This window comes from Aulonocara stuartgranti, assembly GCF_965226115.1.
Source record: "Aulonocara stuartgranti genome assembly, chromosome: 7".
Classification (NCBI taxonomy): domain Eukaryota; kingdom Metazoa; phylum Chordata; class Actinopteri; order Cichliformes; family Cichlidae; genus Aulonocara; species Aulonocara stuartgranti.
The window spans coordinates 29,579,203-29,599,560 of NC_138945.1; the positions used below are offsets into that span (position 1 = coordinate 29,579,203).

The 20,358-nt window shown below is 39.7% G+C and overlaps 2 protein-coding genes across 6 annotated transcripts in view; one reads left to right on the plus strand and one right to left on the minus strand.

The window, feature by feature from the left end:
- The window catches only part of LOC309709880 (putative cytochrome P450 120), a 49,969-nt gene extending 33,151 nt beyond the window's left edge, over nucleotides 1-16,818 (minus strand). For 3 of the 4 annotated variants that reach the window (XM_082538791.1, XM_082538790.1, XM_082538789.1), the window contains exons 1-10: nucleotides 16,427-16,818; nucleotides 15,658-15,735; nucleotides 15,434-15,518; nucleotides 15,112-15,147; nucleotides 13,370-13,509; nucleotides 12,909-13,032; nucleotides 12,418-12,562; nucleotides 11,352-11,462; nucleotides 8,731-8,858; nucleotides 1,048-1,135 (exon numbers count right to left, since the gene is read on the minus strand). In XM_082538791.1, the coding sequence (XP_082394917.1) occupies nucleotides 1,048-1,135; nucleotides 8,731-8,858; nucleotides 11,352-11,462; nucleotides 12,418-12,562; nucleotides 12,909-13,032; nucleotides 13,370-13,509; nucleotides 15,112-15,147; nucleotides 15,434-15,518; nucleotides 15,658-15,735; nucleotides 16,427-16,616 (1,125 nt within the window). In that variant the 5' untranslated portion in view covers nucleotides 16,617-16,818. The remainder of the gene's footprint in view (nucleotides 1-1,047; nucleotides 1,136-8,730; nucleotides 8,859-11,351; nucleotides 11,463-12,417; nucleotides 12,563-12,908; nucleotides 13,033-13,369; nucleotides 13,510-15,111; nucleotides 15,148-15,433; nucleotides 15,519-15,657; nucleotides 15,736-16,426) is intronic. The other variant, XM_082538792.1, reaches the window with a different exon arrangement.
- Nucleotides 16,819-17,962: 1,144 nt separating this feature from the next.
- Nucleotides 17,963-20,358, plus strand: part of LOC309709879 (5-hydroxytryptamine receptor 4) — a 66,736-nt gene continuing 64,340 nt past the window's right edge. For both annotated transcript variants that reach the window (XM_082538787.1, XM_082538788.1), the window contains exon 1: nucleotides 17,963-18,079. The gene's annotated coding sequence lies outside the window, so the exon portion shown is untranslated. The remainder of the gene's footprint in view (nucleotides 18,080-20,358) is intronic.

Below are 20,358 nucleotides of genomic sequence, written 5' to 3' on the forward strand. Positions count from 1 at the left end.
ACACGTTTCATCTACGTTATATTTCCTCTAACTTTGAACAATAACAGCATCTGTCAGTTTACTAGCTTAAGCTATTACTGTAACCGCTACAAATAGCAACCTCTTTACAAATGACAGATATGGTTAGTTTAGACCCCCCTCCCCCATTTACATACACAATTAATTACAGTTAAAATAATATCTAAACATACAACAATAACTGAACCCTTTAATCACACTTAACACAGATGCAGTAAACAGGTTCACGCTTAGCTGTTTTTGCATTAAAGGATTGACATGAGAAGCTCGAATCAGATCTCAGTGCAGGAAAATTTAGTAAAGATGCTGTTATAGGTGCCGTATCTCTGTGGTTTGCATAACGTTTTAACGCATATGGCCTACATATTCCCCAAAAAACCCCAAACAAGACACTGAATTTTTGTTTGACTGCGGCAAACACAAATATCTTTTTAAGAGGATTATGAAGTTTCTATTTTTACATTTAATGATAACTCTTTAACTAATTTAACTAAACGTTTAAGACTTGTTTACACAACATCTAGAAATTATATTGCTGATGTTCAGCATCCGGAGTGTGAAAATCTAAATTAAGAACTTCTTGTCAATTCTTTTTTGAAAGATATTAGTTTTGTTAGTCAAATTATTGGGGACAACTACAGACAACCTAACTGGATGCCTCAGTCTCACATCAGTAATATTTCACTCAACTGAGACCTTACTTCACATCTGATCAGCTGCATCGCTTGCTTCGTCTCTAAAGAGGATAAATCCATTGCAAGTAAACTTTCCATCGACTTTTCAGCCGATTTCCCTCCACATGTAACCCAGAAGCCCAAAATATAAAATGCAGAGCTGAGGCTCAGAGACCACAAATCTTTCAACAAGCCATTAAATGCACCAGAGTCTCAGAGAGGAAGTAAAAAAAAAACCCCAAACCCCCCCAGAACCCACATAAAAAACCTTTTATGTTAAAGAAGTCACTTTTACAGTGATAATTAAAGAGTGTGTGTCGATGTATTCTTTGTCACGCTTGTGTGTGAAGGTCACCTTCAGAAAGACGTTGGTAAGTTTAGCTCCGATGCAGCTCCTGGGCCCGTTGCCAAAGGAACACAGGAAGTGCTCATGGCCTTCGTTCCTGCATATGCAAAACACAAGAGCTACAATTAAATTTTGCATAGGGTAGACAAATCAGAGATGCAAAAATCAATCAATAATCTATCTTGAACAGACTTCACAAACGTCAATCAAAAGGTATATCTTGAAAAAATGATTTTAAAAAAAGATGCACGTTATGCAAACTTATCCCAAATGGTATTTGAGGTTGTTTAAAAAAAATAGCTATTTAAAGTTGTGTTTCATCCATGAGAAATTCACAGCATGGCATATGACCATATTTAAATCTGATATAGACCAACCAGAGATGTATCTTGTAGATTTTTTTGTCAATACAAAGTATTTTTTAAGTTAGTTGTTCAAACTAAAACACCCTGACTGTTTTTTTCAGGTCATTGTTTCACTTTATGTTTCACTTTACTAATGACAAAAAAAAGGGCACTAAGAGAAAGCAGGTCTCCCACCAAAGCCAATTCTCTCATCTCTCACTTTTAAAGACAATGAACTGCAGCTTCTCTGTGGGCTCTTCTTTTGCCCACACTCCACCTCTGCACCAAGTTTTATGGCTTTGTAGTTGTTTGTCTATCTGATAGAAATGCTGACAAATGGCACCAATCGCTTGCCTCCATCTCAGCTCTTGGCTGGGTGAAGAAAAAATGTGTACAAAGAATAAGGAGAGCATTGCTGCACGGTGATGCTCATCATCAAAAACTCTACAATGCATCATATAAAACACCCAGAATTCTCGATCAATCCAGCTGACCCCTCTCTCTTTGGCACAAAAGACAAATAAATTAGACCTCAAAGGAAACCAACCAAGAGTGCAGCTTAGAATGAAGTTCCACAAGACAAATGAACAAAAATCAGGGACCCAACTTTACTTCATCATGCCTGCTTTCTAATATTTCTTAAAAATATACTTAAGAAAGCAGGTCCTTTCCAACCATTACTCAATATCCATCTGATGCAGGCCGTGTCTTGCCTCTAATGGATCCTGTCTTCCTGAAACCTGAGCTCTGATTAAAAGCAAACAGGAAGCATTAGTGGTGCGTATAGTCTGGGTCCACTGTGTCAGATGGTTTGTGTGTGTGAGAAGTGTTATTATTAGTGTCCTCGCTAGCATCTGACTAATGGTTTAATGTACTATTAGGTACATCCTGAAACAGTAAGATGTGCGGCGTACACTATAGGAAGGGAAAGGAAGTCTTACCAAGCACTCCATCGTAATGCTATATCAAATATGTTGAGTGGATAGGAAGTGAATCAGAGCAGTATACTCTTGTGTGAAGTATAATTCATTTTTCTGCAATAAAGTATAATGAGAAAGCTCTGTGAGAGATCATGACTGAGGCCAAGAGGGCATCATCAGATTAATTATTAGATAGGGAAGACAGGGAAGAGGACGAACAAATAGCTGCAGATCACTTAAAAACTCTCATCATTTATTTTCATTTGCATCTTGTTGCATTTAAAGTTCAATGGCAAAAAAAACCCTACATCAAAGTTGCACTCACCAGTCACTTCATTAGGTACACCTGTTCAACTGCTTATTAACACAAATATTAACAGCATTAATGACCTGCTGAAGTTCTAAGTGAGAATCAGAATGAGGAAGAAAGGTGATTTAAGTGACTTAGAAGGTAGGATGGTCGTCGGCACCAGATGGGCTGGTCTGAGGATTTCAGAAACTCATGATCTACTGGGATTTTCCCACATAACCATCTCTAGGGTTTACAGAGAATGGACCAGAAATGAAAATATCCAATCCAAGAAGGCAGAGCAATGGTTCTCTGCCTTGTTGATGCCAGAGGTCAGAGGAGAATGGCCAGACTGGTTTGAGCTGACAGGGAGGCAACAGTAACCTTGCAACAGCAGAATAAGACCATGACAGATGCTACTTCTGTTGGCTAAAAACAGTAAATGTAGGCTACAGTTCACGCAAGCTCACCAAAACTGGACAACAGAAGACTGTAAACAGCAACAGTTCGGGCTGGTGGTGTGGGGAATATTTTTTTAGCACACTTTGCGCACCTTAGTACTAACTGAGCATTGTTTAATGTCCATCCCTTTATGACCAACACACCCATCTTCTGATGGGTGTTTCCAGCTTGATAACATGACAATGCAATTACTGTACTCAAATGGCTTCCAACACATCTCAATCCAATAGAGAACCTTTGGGATGTGGTGGAACGGGAGGGTCACATCATGGATGTGCAGCTGACAAATCTGCAGCAACTGTGTAAAACTATCATGTCAACATGGACCAAAATCTCTGAGGAATGTTTCCAGCACCTTGTTGCATCTACGCCATGAAGAATTAAAGCAGCTCTGAAAGCAAAAGTGGTCCAACACAGTACTAGCAAGGTGCATCTAAGAAAGTGAAGTGTGAGTTTATAGCCTAGCTCACGTGCCAAACTTGAGGCTTAGGAACACTAGTGCACAAACTAATGGGCAGCATCTTGAATTCTATGTGTCATTTATATGCAGTCTATTATTTTAAAACGTAAAGCCTATTATCAAAACTGTTATACTTAGTTCAACTAGACTATGACAAACTCCTGGCATTATCTTTATGAACTGGTGACTCTGGTTTGTGTCGTTTCTAAGAATTCATACAGTGGCTGACGTACGCAAACACAGACATTTCAGATAATTTCTACTTCAAATTAAAAAAAAGATGTCTCTCACTATTTTTGGAGACAAGAAGAAAAGTCCCTATTCTCGGATTTATGTGAAACTAGCAACACAGCCCACTGCAATAGCTAAGATTTTTATCTGTGCTTGGTAGCATTTCTGATTCACTTATCTAGGGCCAGAGTCTGTGTGGGCGTTGAGCTGATAGGATGTTAACTTGCCAGCTCCAATATTTGCCTCCAACAGGAAAAGCACACATACACAATATACGACGAGTATGAACGGGAACACACACGGTAGATAATACACCCAGCTACTGCCCAAAAAAATAAAAAATAAACAGATGAAACTGTGGTGATTGTAGGTGGGCTTGTTATGTAACAGGACTGCAGTCATTAAATTAAACAGCCAGGTGGCAAGAAAATGAGCTGGGCAACTATCAAGAGAGACAGGAAACCGGTCACCAGGAAGACTGGCAGATGGAAAACCAGAGACAGGAACAGTTGGGAGGAAAGGGAAACAAACACGGTGATAAATGAAAAATAAAGACAAGCAAAGACAGGCAGCAGAGGTTTGCACGGCAAGGATGAAAGATATATCAGCTTTGGTCGCACAGATCGCTTCTCAGGGTTCAATAAAATTTACTGACAGTAAGAAATATCAAAAAGGTGACCAGAATCATCCATACAAATATACACATCTTCTTAATGTGGATGACTCACACCTTTATTGAGGTATAGTCAAACTTCTAGCGCCTACACTCCACGTTTCATCTTTTTGTCTTTTGGTTTTTTTTGTGCAGTTTCTTATTAATGACTTTTCTAGAGTTTTCTTTTACATCAGACTATCTCAAGGAAAATCTCCTCTGACTCACTCCTTAACCCTGCACCATCTTACCTGATGCTCACACACGCAGACACAAAGCATGCCATCTATTCATTCATAGATTTCTCTTCTCAGCCGAGTGCTCTGTTCACACACTTCAGAGTATTTAAAATGGTGTCCATTTCCAGGCTAAAAGTATCTGCCTGTTAGGCAGACTGAACAGATTTTTGACTCTTTTTTTTTTTTTTTTTGCGCTATAAGTATCTAGTTGGATCTACGTCTTAAGTTATTAAGCTGTTTTAGGATAATTTCTTTTTTGAGTTTGTGTACCATCTTCCATCTGTGTCTCCTTACTTCACAGATGGAAGACCCCCAGTTCGAGACCAGAAAGAAGCACAAACCCAGCCTCAGGGGGTAAGAAGCTAGTGTGCTCCCAGTGCTGGTTCCCAGCTCCGATAAATGGAAGGGCTGCATTAAGAGGGGCGTCTGGCATAAAATCTGTACCAAACCAAATATGTGGAATCGTCTGGTGTGACGACCCCTTGGGAAAAGGTAGAAAGTACCTTCTACCTTCTAATACCTGAGAGAGTTAATCTATGCTGTAAATGCAAACCCCTCTGAAATCCAATGCCGTAACCTGACTCAAGCTCGCACTGTGACTGTTGAATTCAGCACCATCAATTCCTCCTGAGCTTTTCCGGCTATTTCTTCTGCTTCCATTTTTCAAACCAATCGGAAGATAATGGATCAGCTCAAAGAGAGAAACTCCAAACTGCCAACTGTAACATTAGATTGCTTCATTTGGTGTGATGGTTTTATCTGGTTTAAAATAAAAGTCAACACATAATTAGGTTAGTTTTAACAAGATAAGAGTGAAGAAGAGGTCTCTACACCAACGATTTCTCTGCTCAACAAAAAATTAAATAAAGTAAATATATGCAGTATATATAAGAAATTCAACATTATTACTGTTTCATCGCAAAAAGGATGGGAGCTTCTCTGACTCATTCTTCTGTAACCCATCACACTCTTTCCCAGGGCATCATGGGAGAGAAAAAAGCTTCTCCCCCCACTCTACACACAGACACACACTCACAGAAATACACACAGGGGAATCCCTATTGGTGAAGATACTGACAGGTGACCAGTTTCCATGGCAGCAGCTTCCTTCCTACATACATACATTCGTAGTTTTTTTTCTCCACTCTCTGTCACATGAGAGAGAGAGCATGAATGACAATAAACAGTTGAATGAAGGAAGTGAATGAACAGATGAATGGCTGACAGAGAATGAGCCAGCTTGGGTTTCATTTTACCAGAGCAGGTAACAGACAGAGAGTCTTTATGCATCTCCTTTTGTATTCAGAAGGCTTTTTTATTTTACTTTCCCAGCAGACAGTCTGAGCAAGTACATGTAAAAGCGATGCAGTCAGACTTGTGTGCTCAGGCGCTGTTATCTATCTGCATTGGTTGCTATAGTAAAGACGTGGGCGTATGTATATGAAGTACTAACCAGCACTCTTTTCTGCTTTGCGGTCATAAAACAAGTTGTAGAACAGACTATTGATTTAATCTTGCTGTCATCTATTTTAAGAGTGCATTTCTATCCAGTAAAACTGTGCATTTTAGTCTGACCGCAGCAAATGTGGCCTAAACCCCCTCAGCTATTCTTAAAGTTATCATTGAAACAGGAAGTTATTGTGTGGTACCTGCTGCAATTAGTAATCCATTATCTGTGCCTATGTTAATACAGTATAACTTTGTCATTTAGTCACGTCATCAACAGCTTCAGAACCTCTTCAGCTGTTCATACTTTCTGTATAAGCATAATACTGTGCTATAAAGACTGAACATGGTGCATTTCCAACAGGGTGAAGAACCCAACACAGAGATAGTTTTTACAAGGTGCTGAACTGAAAATATAATCGACAACACAGGTATTCACCCTGCCTGCGCAGCAAGCCATTTGGCCATTATATAATGAAGCTAAAGCATTTTGGGGATATGTAAATTGTGACTAGCATTATATTTGCCATATGTGCACCCATCAGGTATAACATTATGACCACCTGCCTAACCGTGTGTTGGTCCCACTCCCAAAAAAGCCCTGACCCATCAAAGCATGGACTCCACCAGACCCCTGAGAGTGTGCTTTGCTATCTGGCACCAAGATGTTAGCAACAGATCCTTTACAGTCCTGTAAGCTCCGAGGTGGGGCCTCTGTGGGTCAGATTTGTTTGTCCTGCACATCCACAGATGCTCGATTGGACTTAGCTGGCGTTTGGGGTGGCTGAAGCTCGAGAGGTAGAGCAGATCATCTACTATTTGGAAGTCCATTTAACTCAACTCATTTTACTCAAACTATTCCCGAATCATTTTTGCTTTGTGGCATGCCTCAAAGCAGGGTCCATTACTATAATTCTTTCTTTTCAGATTTTATCGAGTGCCTTATAAATCACTATACGTATAAATGCACATGGAAGAAAATGCTCTATTATTTATTCTTTTATCTTTTTCTTTGTGATTTTTTAAACATCTTTTTGTGACGCATTTCCTCGATCCCTGATGTGTCACAGCACTAAAAGCTTCCTCCCACTTACTCTTTCTAATGCTGATTGTGTTTGACTGTGCAAATGTGGCGTGTTTATAAGTATGTATCAGTAAGGGAGTATAAACAGAACTGCCCGTTTGCTTCCTTCTTGTTTGATCTAAGAAATTTTCAGAATAACAAACAAAACAAAAAAAATTCACCATTTTTTTTAATTTTACCATTTTTTCCATTGGTCCACAAAGTCCTGTCCGTTCTTGAAGCTATTTTGTCAGTTTACAATTTTTTACTCTTTGGCTGTGTGTCAGTCACATTTATTTAATGTGCAGGTCAATCCAGCAACATCAAGAAAACCTATGTTTGAAAAAAAAGCCCATGAAATTAACACCTCATTTGAGGCACAGCTCATATATTTTAAGTCTGTGGGAAAGCCTTGATTAATAATGTTTTTCCCTGAAAGACTGATACATTACCTTTTCAAGGCTGAAGTTCTAGGCATAATTGATTGCTTTTTCTAAAGACATTAATGACTAAATACTGCATGGTTTGCGATTTTCGGTGATGCTGGGAATGACTAGAAACCTTCGTTTTAACCCTCGTGCTTTTTCATGTTCTTGTACAATACTCCTCTTCATTGGTGCTAGGATACCAGAGACACTTTGGTCTATATCTGTAAAGAGCTGTTAACTCGATAATAGTGTTGTCAAAAAAGAAAGGAAAAGATACTAACTGGTCCTCAAAATTACTGTTGGATTATATACTCGTTTGCAACAGTACTGTTACCATTAGTGCTCTCCTCGTGCCCTCCAGTTGACACACAACTTCACACTGCACTGCTGTACTTTCACACTCTATGAGGAATTTTGAGAGGTCAGTAGCGCTCCTGTTTCATCAGCACTGAAGTATTAAACCGTTATCATAAATGTTTACCTGGCTGGCGCGTACATTAACATTTGCTGTTTAACTATTAGCAATTGACCATTTACTACTTAGTTAGCAGTTACAACTAAATAAAAAAACGATAACATTAATGTTGGAGTAAGTAGCAAAACATTATCTAATTTCCCTGACTGTAGTTTTAAAAGACAGCATAAGTTTTACAGTATAACATAATTATTTGGGTTTGAAAAGAGTTATTTTTCTCTTAAAGGCAGTCAGCAGATTGAATGTGAGAAAAGTTCATCAGCAACTACACAGAAACAATAGCAGTCTACTTTAACTGCTCTGTTTCTTCAGCAACAAAAATATGGTACCAAGTCACCAGAAGCGCGGCACTACCTCACTGCCCCTCGTCCTTTTGTGTTTATGTGTTGGGTTTTTTTCACTACCATTTTACAATCTTTAAACATTTGTCATATCTACACTTTGCATTAGTGATGCAATTTTTTGCACCATATCAGGCAACTTAAAAAAATCGTGTTGTCATTGATGTTATTGTTTGCATTGTTCTAATTTCTGTTTTGTAATGACTCTATTTTCCCCCATAGTATTGACAATGGTATCAAGTATTTCCAAGGTGTCGACATCCAGTTTGAAATTCTACTACCACGATGACACTCCTTGACAACTAGAAAATAAAATAAAAGAATGAGAGAAAAGATCCTCACCTTCCGCTCCATCTCTCTGGCAGGAAGGCATCAGGCTCCTGAAACACCTCTGGGTCGCGATGGACGGCATGGCTGATATAAATCACACCAAAATCTTTAGGAACATGAAACCCCATGAGCGTGGAGTCCTACACAAACATACAGAGAGACATATTCACATTATTTTCATATTATTAAATATCATGTGGGTAACAAACTTGGCTTTGAAATGCTTTCCTGGTCTTTTACTGAACGCTTGTGTTACTTTACACTGCATTTTACATGTGTACATACGCACCTGACCTGCAGTGAAAATGGCACAATTGTAAGAAAGAAACTTTTGACTCTTTCCCCCATAAAGACAACATTTGGCAAAAAGGGGAAAGGGTTAAAAACCCTTTTAAACCACAGTGAATAGGCCCCACTTTTAATTCTGAATAAAAACTCAATTTTAAACAAAATATCCCGGGCCCAGTTTTCCATTAAGCCCTGGTGAAAAGAGCCACCTTGGGGCAAAAAGACCAATTGTTGCCCTTTTAAATCACCTTTTTCACTACATCCATTAGCAGCCGCACTAATGGACTGCCGGAGAACATGATCACTGTTTCTCTTTCCTGTGCACACTCATTTTTCTCTCTGCCTCTCTCTGGTGGAGTGGAAAATCTCTTTCATTCTCCCTCTTCTCATTGAGAAATGCCTCAGCACTTGGTTTCATTCTTTCTCCCTCCTCCCCTTTCTCTCATTCACTCTTGCACACAGGTTGTAAAACACCACTGCATATCTTAGTTCCACCTGATGGGAGGATCCACTTTTTTCCACCTGATTGTGAATACTAATGACCACTCATTCTCCTACACACTTCCCTGCACACATAAACATCTCATCAGTCCTTTCAGAGCAGGCACAGCACTTGCCTCTTGCATTTTCTGGCAGGGCATCAGCTATGGCACTGGCAATATGTCATTATTAACAGCCAGTTGTCTTCAAAGTACTGCTTTTCAAACTTTAGCTGGAGTATCTTTAAGTATACAAATATTCTCACAGCTGCTCGAGTCACTGTAGATATTCTAGCGCCCAGTCCTGTAAGTCTTGCTCGTGCATTTGTGTTTATCTTATTTATATCTCTGTATAAACCACTGACGTTGGCAAGAATGGTGCACTGGTATGTTTCACAGGAGTGACAAAACTTTCCACTCCGCTTCAGAGCATCACCAGTTCACTTTACCCTCACTCGAAAACACTGGCACCACCGTCCCCTCCCACACTCACTTCCTTCCGGAGGGGAAGCGGAGGAAATCGATCACAGAGAGAGATCAATGTCTCTGATTGGACTGTTGCATAAGCCTGTTTGCTGAAGTCACAGGGTTCAAAGACTGCCACGGAGGGAAGAGGCGGACACACTGTTGAATTCCTCATCCTTGGGGTAAAAGCAGTCAGTAGGCGGTAAGTCGAGACGACGTGGGCTTTGACTATCAGGCAGATGTCTGATCAGTGTACAGATTACATTTTACTAGACTTTTCTCAGCAAACACGCCTACAAAATATCAGTTTACATAATCACATGAGAACCAACGGACCATGCACAGCAAACAGGGTGAAAGGAAAAATAATAATACAATTAAACAAACTTTAAGATATTATAATAACTGACACGTGGAGTGGTTTACCTGTGGTAAACCTCACAGCTGGGCGAACCTTCACAGCTGTAGTTGTAAAAGCACACAAATAAAGGTTTCAAGAGGACTTTCACTAACACTGACTGCTACTGTGAGAGAACAGAAGAAGTCTCGAAACGACTGTAAAGTTGAATTACTGCATTTGAAGATATACAATATTTATTTACTAAGTCCTTCTGCAGGACAGCATACACAGACAACGCTCTTAGAAAAGTCTTTCATCTACAGTCAGCTGTCGCCATCTAGAGGAAGGCAGAGCAAGACAAAACAACTAATGCTTACTACAAGTACTACTACAACTACTTCTACCTCAGGATTAAAATTATAAACACAAATACAAACCATAAAATATCTGAAAACACAGGTTTGCTGGGAGGTATTTCAATAGCAACCTGTTCACATGCTGCTAGATTTATTTCCTTTGAATTCAGCAAGTTTTTATTGAAGTGCAAATTGTGCTGACCGGTGATGTCTGAGCAGGCTTTGGTTTCATGCAGGTGAAGAGTTCATGTGGACCAAAAACAGGAAAAGGATTTGCCAAAATGCAATCCACTGAAACTACTGGTCATCTGACAATGACTAGGCTTTTTAAAAATGCAACAATCCGCAACAGTAAACAATCTGTCCCAAAGATTAGTCATTACCCTAAAGGCTAAGTCACCAGACTAACCAATAAGTTCCCAATTTAAGTCATTACTGCTGCAGGGTTGTATTTTTTCAGTTGTTAAATATTCTCATGATGATGTTCACTTCCGCACTCATAAACTTTGGACCTCTGAATAGAACTAAATAGATTCTGCAAAAAGTTTTCTAACTGACCAGATGAGTGGTGGAAAAATCAGACGTGTTTGACATGGATACGAAATTAAAATCTTCATTCTCTTTCACTTTTAAGACATTACTCACGGTATAATTGTGCTAGACGAGGAGCACTGGCTCATTCACTGAAATTTACATAAAAACTACCTGATCAGCTATTCTGCGTCCACCAATGAAAGGAGGCCATAGCCTCTGCACCTCCAGCAGCACCCGGCACAGGTAATCAGGGTCTTCTGCTGCTTGACGACGGGCTTTCTCCTGAACATGGAGACAGAGACAACGAGCTGTATGTCAGAGCACAAAGATTTTTACTGAAAACTGAAACATTTTACATATAGAGCCTACATGAATCTCAAGTCCTGCTGATGCTGACGTTTGAGTTATACTGGTAAGGCTCAAAATTAGAGGCGTGGGAAGACAGCTTTGATTGCTTTAGTTTTTTGTGTCTTTAAAAAAAAAAAAAGTAATCAGGTAATGGCATGGTGGATGTCCATCGTTTATTTTCTTTAAGTTTCCTTGAAGACGTTTCACCTCTCATCCGCGAAGCTTCTTCAGCTCTTCAGAATTGAAGAAGCTTCTCGGATGAGAGGTGAAACCTCTTCAAGGACTCTTAAAGAAGTCCAAACATTTTCTTTCCAAGCTCCTTAGACCACTGCATGTTGATGTGTACAAATGGCTAGCAAACATCGCAGCTAGCTGGCTAACCGTAGCTTCAGGTTTGTTTTTTTGTCCCTGTGTAAACTGCATTTTTGAGTATGTTGAGCATTTTTGAGTCCTTCTTGACAGTATGATTGGTGGACTCCATTTCTACCTTAACACTGGCTTGTTTTGATCACTGTTAGTATTTTATGAGGCACTAAGACAATCAGCTTAACGGGGATTTTATACTTCAGTGTTAAATCTACGCCGTAGGAACACTGTAACCAGAAACCCTTCTGAAACACTACACTGTAACGTACTGTAATGCTATCCCTGACCTGACACACACCTCCCTGGAAAAGTAGCTAAATGTTGAGTCAATGCTATCTACAGCTTTTGTGACTGGCCTGTTTACTACCGTGGATTCCTCCTGCGCATTCATGGCTGCTTTTCCTGCAGTTGTTGAATAAACGTGAAAGAACAATAATCACTGCCTTTACAAAAAGATATAACAAGTTGGGTAACACTAATGTTCCCTCTTTTTATTGTAAACTCTTCTCCTGTATTTGTGTACCTGTCCATTCCCACCGAGTGCCAATGTGAAGGAGGTGAGCAGTGATGCCAGGGCTTTCGGGATCAGCGCTGAAATGAACAACAGGAGGTGCTGGGCTGCAGAACTTGAGTCAGGCAGCGGCAAAGAACCGAGAGAGCCAACAAAACTGGAGAGGGCCGCAGAGACAGAAAAGAAAGAGAAAGGATCCTTAATCAAGGGCCACTTATACAAATCAGAGCATCAGTATAGACCCAAGGCCTCCACTAGAGTCTGATTTATGTTTGAAAGGAGAGATTTATACATCATTTAACTTCAGTCAAGTCAAGTTTATTTGCGTAGCATTATTCAGACACAAGAGGAACAGAAAGTGGAATACAAAACATATAAAACATATCTGTCTTGATATAAAACGTGCACAAACAATCCGGATAGAAATGTAACTATTTAATTGAGAAAAACTTGTTTTTGTGAAAGCAGCAGTGGCAGATGAACTGAGGTGTGTGCAGTCTCACCCCTCTTTGTCATTCTCCAGTTTATCTTTGATGATGTCCATCAGTTTGTTCCTGGCATCGAGGGCAATGGAGAAACCCGACGACCACATAGGAACCTTCACATTTACTGGAGCAGAGATCAGGCCTGCAGGGTGAGGGGGAGGAGGGCAGAAGGCGCAGAACAAAAGAGTCAGAAACACACAGATGAATGTGTGCGGTCCCAGAATGAAAGAGGAAGTTGGAGATGTTGCAATAGTCTATTGCACAAAACTTGAAGTTGCCAAAAAAAGACAAAAGAAAAAATTGTCATGTTTTAACATTACCAGAGGTGTTAAGATTGATCACTTCTTAGTGTTATATTTAAATAAAAATACGTTGCAGAAAGAACATCAATGCAAAAGGCTGCAAAAAAATTAAAATAAAAAATTAGCACGAGGGTTTTTTTGTGTGTGTGTGTGTATGATTTATCTGTATGGCCCTACCGTGCCAGTGCTGGGTGCACAGCTGACTGATTTCCTGGAAAAGTTCAGGTTGCTTCTCAGCTCGTACGTTCAGAAAAAGGCCCAACACCAGCTCTGTCCCCAGAGACTTAAAAGCAGTGTATACACTCTCTGGCTGACCACTACACAGACACACACAAGTATACAATCGGAGACACATTGATGAGTTTATTCAATTAAATTATTCAATTCAACTTATTTATACAGCACCAAAACACGATAACAGTTTCCTCAAGGTGCCTCTATATTGTAAGGTGGACCCTACAGTAATACAACAGAGAACTGAACGATCAGATGAGCCCTTATGAGCAAGGACCTTGGTGTCAGTGGGAAGGAAAAACTCCCATTTAACAGGAAGAAACCTCCAGCAGAACCAGGCTCAGGGAGAGACTGTAATTTAAGCAAGTGACTTCAAGAAATACTGATAGAAACACACCATAAAGCTGTATATGTATGTATGAAAATATGAATATTATAAACATTGGACGTTTATATTTTAGTGTCCTAACAACTACATTTAAAAAGCTTCTGTACTTTTTTCACATGGTGATATTCATCTTCACAGCTTTGGTTTCAAAGTTAGGTTGGGTGTGTTTGGACAAAATATTGTCATTGTGGTTGTGTGAATTACATCTGCGGTGGGTGGTGTACACTGTATCTGTACATCAGCACAGTGTGTTTGTAGTGAAACAATCAGGATGTGACTGAAGTGCAGACCTTCAGCTTTACTTCAAGGGGTTCAAGGCGGTTACTTGTTTAGTTATTGCAGACATTGTTACACACAGTCTCCCATTTTCAGAGGCTAAAATAATCGGATACACTAACACATTTTTTATTCCAAGGATTCTTCTTCCTTTCTTTGTCTTTCAGTGACTTGGCCTTGATAAACTCTTGAGTTGCTGCAGTTGGCTTTGAGTAATTATCCATTTGTACTGTAAAGCGCTGTCTGATCAGTTCTGCATCATTGCTCTGTGCCCTTCATAATTCATCCTGCTCCTTCTATAAACGTCATCAACAAACACGCGTGACCTGGTTACACTGGCAGCCATTCACGCCCGTGCCACAACATCATCTCCACCATGTTGACGGTGATGTCTCCTTCAGATCAGGAGATGTTTCTCTCCTTCTCTATAATTTCCTCTTCCCTTCAAGTTAATCTGGATTTCATCTGTCCAAAGACTTTTTCCCCTAGAACTGTACAGGCTCTTTTAGTTTTCTGGCAAACTCTACTTTGATCTTCTTGTTCCTGAGTGTAACCAGTGGTTTGCACCTTATGGTGAACCCTCTGTATTTATATTCATGATGGCATCCACCGATTGCACACATTAGACTGATACACCTATCTTCTACAGATTTCTTATTTCTTAAGTGATTTTTTTTCTTAAACAAGGTAAGAATCTGTGATGCTACACCTGAGTTCTTTTTTAAGATCTCTTAGTGCAGCTGAGCTGTGTGATCCTTTTGATCACACAGCTCATGAAACTGCTTGTCAGTAATTTGTCTGATTAATTTTGAGCCTCTGAAATAAAGGACTACATACACAGTAAAAATACTTATGGACCTAACTTTACTCTTGCTTATCAAAGAGTATCACTTTTTACTTATTCGGACTGTGAAACAATACTTGTTGTAAATCTCATTGTATTCTTTGAGCTACATTAATACATATAAATATATCCGTGAAAAAGGTAAATATGTGTGGATATAACTGGTGTAAGTGTTACCTGACAGAGAGGTCCTTCAGACAGCGCTCACATACACTACACAGACACAAACAGACAAGCACAGACATATTTTAGTCTTAAGTAAAAGTACAACTGTTTTTTTGGAAAGAACTGTTGTTTCTCAAACAAACAGGGACTCAGCTCTTGCAAGAGAAACCTTTGACATGGATGGACACATTTCAACTGCTGCAGCAGTGAAAGGTTTGCAGTTGCGTCACATATATCTATGCAATTATTTCTGCCGCCACAACCCAAACTTCAGTCAGAGGCATCCCCCAGCTATCAAATACATGAATTACTGTTGTAACAATATTATGATTACCTTGCGATATAATCACTCCACGATCCCAAACAGCTTCCTGTAAAGAGGCTGGTAAGTGACAGGCGGAGAAGGCATGCCTCCTCACCTAAAATATACCAATGCAAGTCACTGTTTGCAAAGTTTTTTGCTTGTATTTAAAGCATGTGGAGTAGGGAAGGGAAAATTGATACTCAAATTGAATATACTTTAAGTGTGGGCCATCTTGTATGTGTGTGAGTGTTTACCATTAGTAGTAACAATGGTGTCACCATACATGTTTGTCATCAAGTCAGTTGGATCCTTAAGAAACAAACTGGACTTCTCTGAAACACATCACATAACATCTCTGCATACTCTTCAATCAAACGTCCACGTCACACTTTGCTTCATTTGTACTAAACACAACATGCATGGAAAATCTCTGCTTTTTCTCATGAGTGCTTCTGTGATCTCATTCCTATTTTACAGCATAACAAAAATATCATCACATCACGATGCATAAGTTGAATAAATCATGCCATGGGATATTTAAACTGTTTAAATGTGAGAGGCAGAAACGACTAAATTAAGGTTGGAGATATTTGTATTTAGGGGACTAAATTTGTTTACACAAATTCCTACCGCTAGCATGTGCTTTAAAATTTAAATTATAAAACTTTAATTTCCAGTAAGTCATGTATTAAAAAAAATCTAAATCACAAATAAATACAGTGTGTTAACATTAACGCTTTAAAAAAATCTATTTTCTCTCTCTCTCTCGGTATATTTTGGTCACTGAATAGGCCCTATCCTCATTTTAAGTGTGCAATATAATATGAGTAATTTATTAAAGTGCAAGTATTTAAATCATTTGTAAAAGTAAAAACAATTAAACTTCTATAATAATAATATTTTCCCCCAATACTATCCCGAGTCTCTCCCATGGACTACTCGAGGAAATTTTTTCCATATATCCCTTTGACTGTGGAAGCAAAGTTTAACTATGTGTCGTAAAAGAGAAAGTGTTCACTATACCACACAGCAGCTCTCTCATCCCTTGCACGGAGCAGATAAAGGCTGTCGGTCTGTTCATTAGGCGGCAGAGAAACATTCTGCTCCGGTGTTTTTCGATCCTCTGCTGGCAGAAGCTCACCGGGTCCCGGTAGAACTCCAGGGACTTGTCCCCGAGCAGCGATACACCTGCATTTCCTGGTAGTTTAGTCATTCAGAATCTGAGTGCAACGACGTTTATCTTCTGTTTGGCTTGTAAATGGCACTGTCAGAACACCAGGAACTCTCAACTTTTTAAAACCAGGTCCAGGTCCGAACTAATTCCTTATTTATCTGTGACTATCCACACGAGCGACCTTGCGAACTCTTGCCAGCTTAATGTTGTTTCTGTTTTCTCTGAGGTACCGTAAAGTGCCCACCTGCACCAGAGAGTGATGCGTTGAGGTGTTGCCCGTAATTTAGATTGACGTTGTAAAGACGGATTAGTCCAGGGATGTCAAACTCGTTTTACATCAGGGGCAGTCACCAAGTTCAGCTAACTGGTCAACATTAAATTTGGATCAGGTGTAGTGAAGAGGGAGGGTCACAGGGAGAACCTCTGTGTTCACATTTTGAGAGTGTGGAGTAGTGGGATATATAAGCAGGCAAACCACTGACTAACATGGGCACAAGAACTTTTTATGGGATGAAAAAATGTAATGGGACAGTTAGGGTCATTCAAGTTCATTCAGTGAACTTGATGAGAGAAACGGTGAGCAATATCCACAGTAAGGAGACCAGGGATCAGTTAATGGTTGTGTGTGTGTCGTTAAGCAATAGTGTGTATGTAAATGATGACATGTGTGCAAGTTTGTGTGTGTGAGAGAGGGTAAAGGGAAATGTAATGATGCACCAAAAATCAACTGACAAAAATGTGATATATAACCCTAACCCAGACACAACACAGAATCACTTTTTTCATTTGAATCTGAAAAACTTTAGGTAAAAGTCAGTGCTGAGGTGTTTGATTAAATATTTTCATCAAACACCTCAGCACTGAGCTGCACAAGACTGTAAACTTTACTGCATTTTGTCATCCACTTTGAAAAACATATATCCAAGTATGTTTCGTATATTTGCTGCACTACTGTTTTTTTTCCCACGTCTGATTTTGTTTTGATTAAATATTCTCGTTCTTGCCCCCCTCCCCGCCCCGTGCCACCCGGTCAAAAAAGAAAAATCTTAGAAACGCCCCTTCCCGTCGGGTGTGAAAACAGGTTAACCTTCTTTCGTCACATCAGCTGCGTAAAAAGCCTGACTTTAGAAGCATTCATGTCCTACAGTGAAGGCTTTTGACCACTGCAAATGTGAAGTATCTTCTAATTATGTGGGATAGAGAGGTAAAATATGATGTCCACTCTCACATAAAGTGGGCCAGTTGGTCACCCGCAGCTGTACTATAGCATGCAGTTCCCCCCTTTGCCACGCGATGGCGGCAACGATCACCCCGCCTCTCTCTCTCTCTCTCTCTCTCTCTCTCTTGGTGGGACGGTCACTCCTCTGCAGCCCGTGCGTATCAGACTCGCCGGGCTCGCGGCAGCTTTCACACTTCTGTCATGTCAGTAGGAATATAAGGGGAATACACGCGCAGGGGGGAATATTTGACTGTGCGCAAGGGAGGCGTGGAGCCCGACACAGGTAAGAGCCTTACATGAACATTTTTTAAAAGTTTGGCAAAGAGAAACAGGGATACCGTGTGCTCACTGCAACTTCACACACACCTACTATCGAGAGCAAGCAAACACGACGAAATCAATAATAATAACAAAGAGAACAACGCAAATGTAAACTTTTTTTTTCTTATTTTGATGTTCTTTTTTTTGAGTTTCTTATCATCGTTATCACACTGACTGACATCTTGCAGGATTGCTTGACCAGCCAAGTAGCCTAATCCTGTCTCCAGCCTTAAAATTGATTTTAATTTGAATCTAAGCCTCTCTATAAGTGCTTGACTCTTGTGTGAATACCACTGCTTACCATCAATTATAATTTTCCCACACATTTGTTAGCCAAAAAGAATGAACAACTTGTGCCTCCACAGCTGTTTGTTTTAGTTTTTTGTTTAGTTTTTTTTTTACATGTATTACATACCTTCAGCTGCTTTTTTTCCCTCGTATTTTTCCACTCATGCACCCAAAGGAGAGACTTACCTCATCAACTTGTATTTTCTTATCCGTACTGTCAAGCTGAGTGATTGGCACATTGTGGGAATAGACTATGTGAGTGACAAAGTAACCAGTCCTGTCTCCATCATGAAAGAAGATGCATTTATGATTTCAGTAGCCTGTCTGTCACTCCTTGATTCATGCCTGATCACCATGCAGTGTCATGAATTATAATTTTTTTGCAGCTTATCACCTGCTTGTGAGCAAAAAAAAAGATGAGGCCACAGCTATTTTTTCCCATCTTGATTCTTTACCCATGCACATGCTCTAAGAATCTATTTGTTTTCTCAACTTGCTGTGTACTATTTTCTTGTGAATTAGCTTCTAACATTTAGTATGCCACCCTTCTTCTTCTTCTTCATTTTGCTGTAAGTTCATGCAGGGGAACTTCTTCTTCTTGGTCACCGCCGATCGCATGTTTTATGACCTAACATCTATTATTTGACTTAGAGGTGCGTCAGCTTTAGTGTATGGATGAGTAAACATGCACTCGATGTGCTTAATGAGGGGACATTGAAGCTTCAGTGCCTGTGTCGGGACACATGAAAAGGTCAAATGTTGTTCAGTTACTAAGGAACAGGGTGCTAATCAGTGACATTTCATCACAGAGGTGATGCACTAATTTCTCCTTTGCTGCTATATAACAACATGAGCCATGCACACATATAGATCTACTTGAGGCTGGACTCAAATACACACACCATCTACTGAATGCACTTTAGCATGCCAAGCAGCTGCTGGAGGCTGTTCTTCACTTGATTAAGCTTTTAATTGACTGTAAACAATGTAATAGTGCTCTACAGTAAAATGAGTGTTCTGATACACTGCGCTGGTTACACAAAGTGTGTGTCTGTGTGCCTTTGTTAACGAGAGTATTAAGAACAGGATTTTTTTTAAAGACATGAAAAGCTGACTTTCTAAAAGCCTCCCAGGCAGTAATTTAAAACAAAAGCAGATTATGTGCTTATGTAAATGACGAACATTCAGCCCAGTATCTACAGAAAATAGATCTGATGTGGTGTGAGGTGGTAGGAAGGTCTGGGTGGTGGAGGCAGGTCTAACTTTCATAAAGACCAGAGCCTACCTACTTTCACAGATGTGTGATCAACAATAGTCATAACCATAACATAACCTAGTGGGCAGTTTGTGTAGAAATGTTGAAAGGAAGAGTTTTAAAAATGCTGACACTGAGTGTAATCAAATTTCTTGCTTGGTGAAAAAATTATTTTGATTAACTACGTAAAACCTAACCAACAGCTACTGCTACTATAAAAGTTTTGTGAGGGTGTTTAATCATGTTTATGTGCCTTTTATTGTGGGAAAGTCTTTGTCAGCGGAGTATGTTGGATGCAGTTTAGTAAATCACTTTGTGACTTTTTATGAGGGCATAATGTTGCACTGGATTTGCCAAGCGGGGTTTTGTTTGATGAACTCACTTGAGGTATTTCCCGATTTGAGTGAGGGGATGTGTTTGATAATGTGGGTCAGTATAAAGAGTCATAATGCTCCACACTTCCTGAAAGTAGGGGTGTCAGATACATCTTCACTGAGTCCACACTGGGAACTGATATTCATATCAAGGTGGCAAACATTGACGTGGTTTATTGTCATGCCTTTATTTATTGTAAAATGCCAAGATCCAGTAGATTGTACTGTAGAACCACCCTGAGTATAGTTTCTTAATAGTTTTCTGTGTGACTTCAGTCTCTTATATTGTGGGGGCCATTGCAACACCATGATTCTCCCATTTTT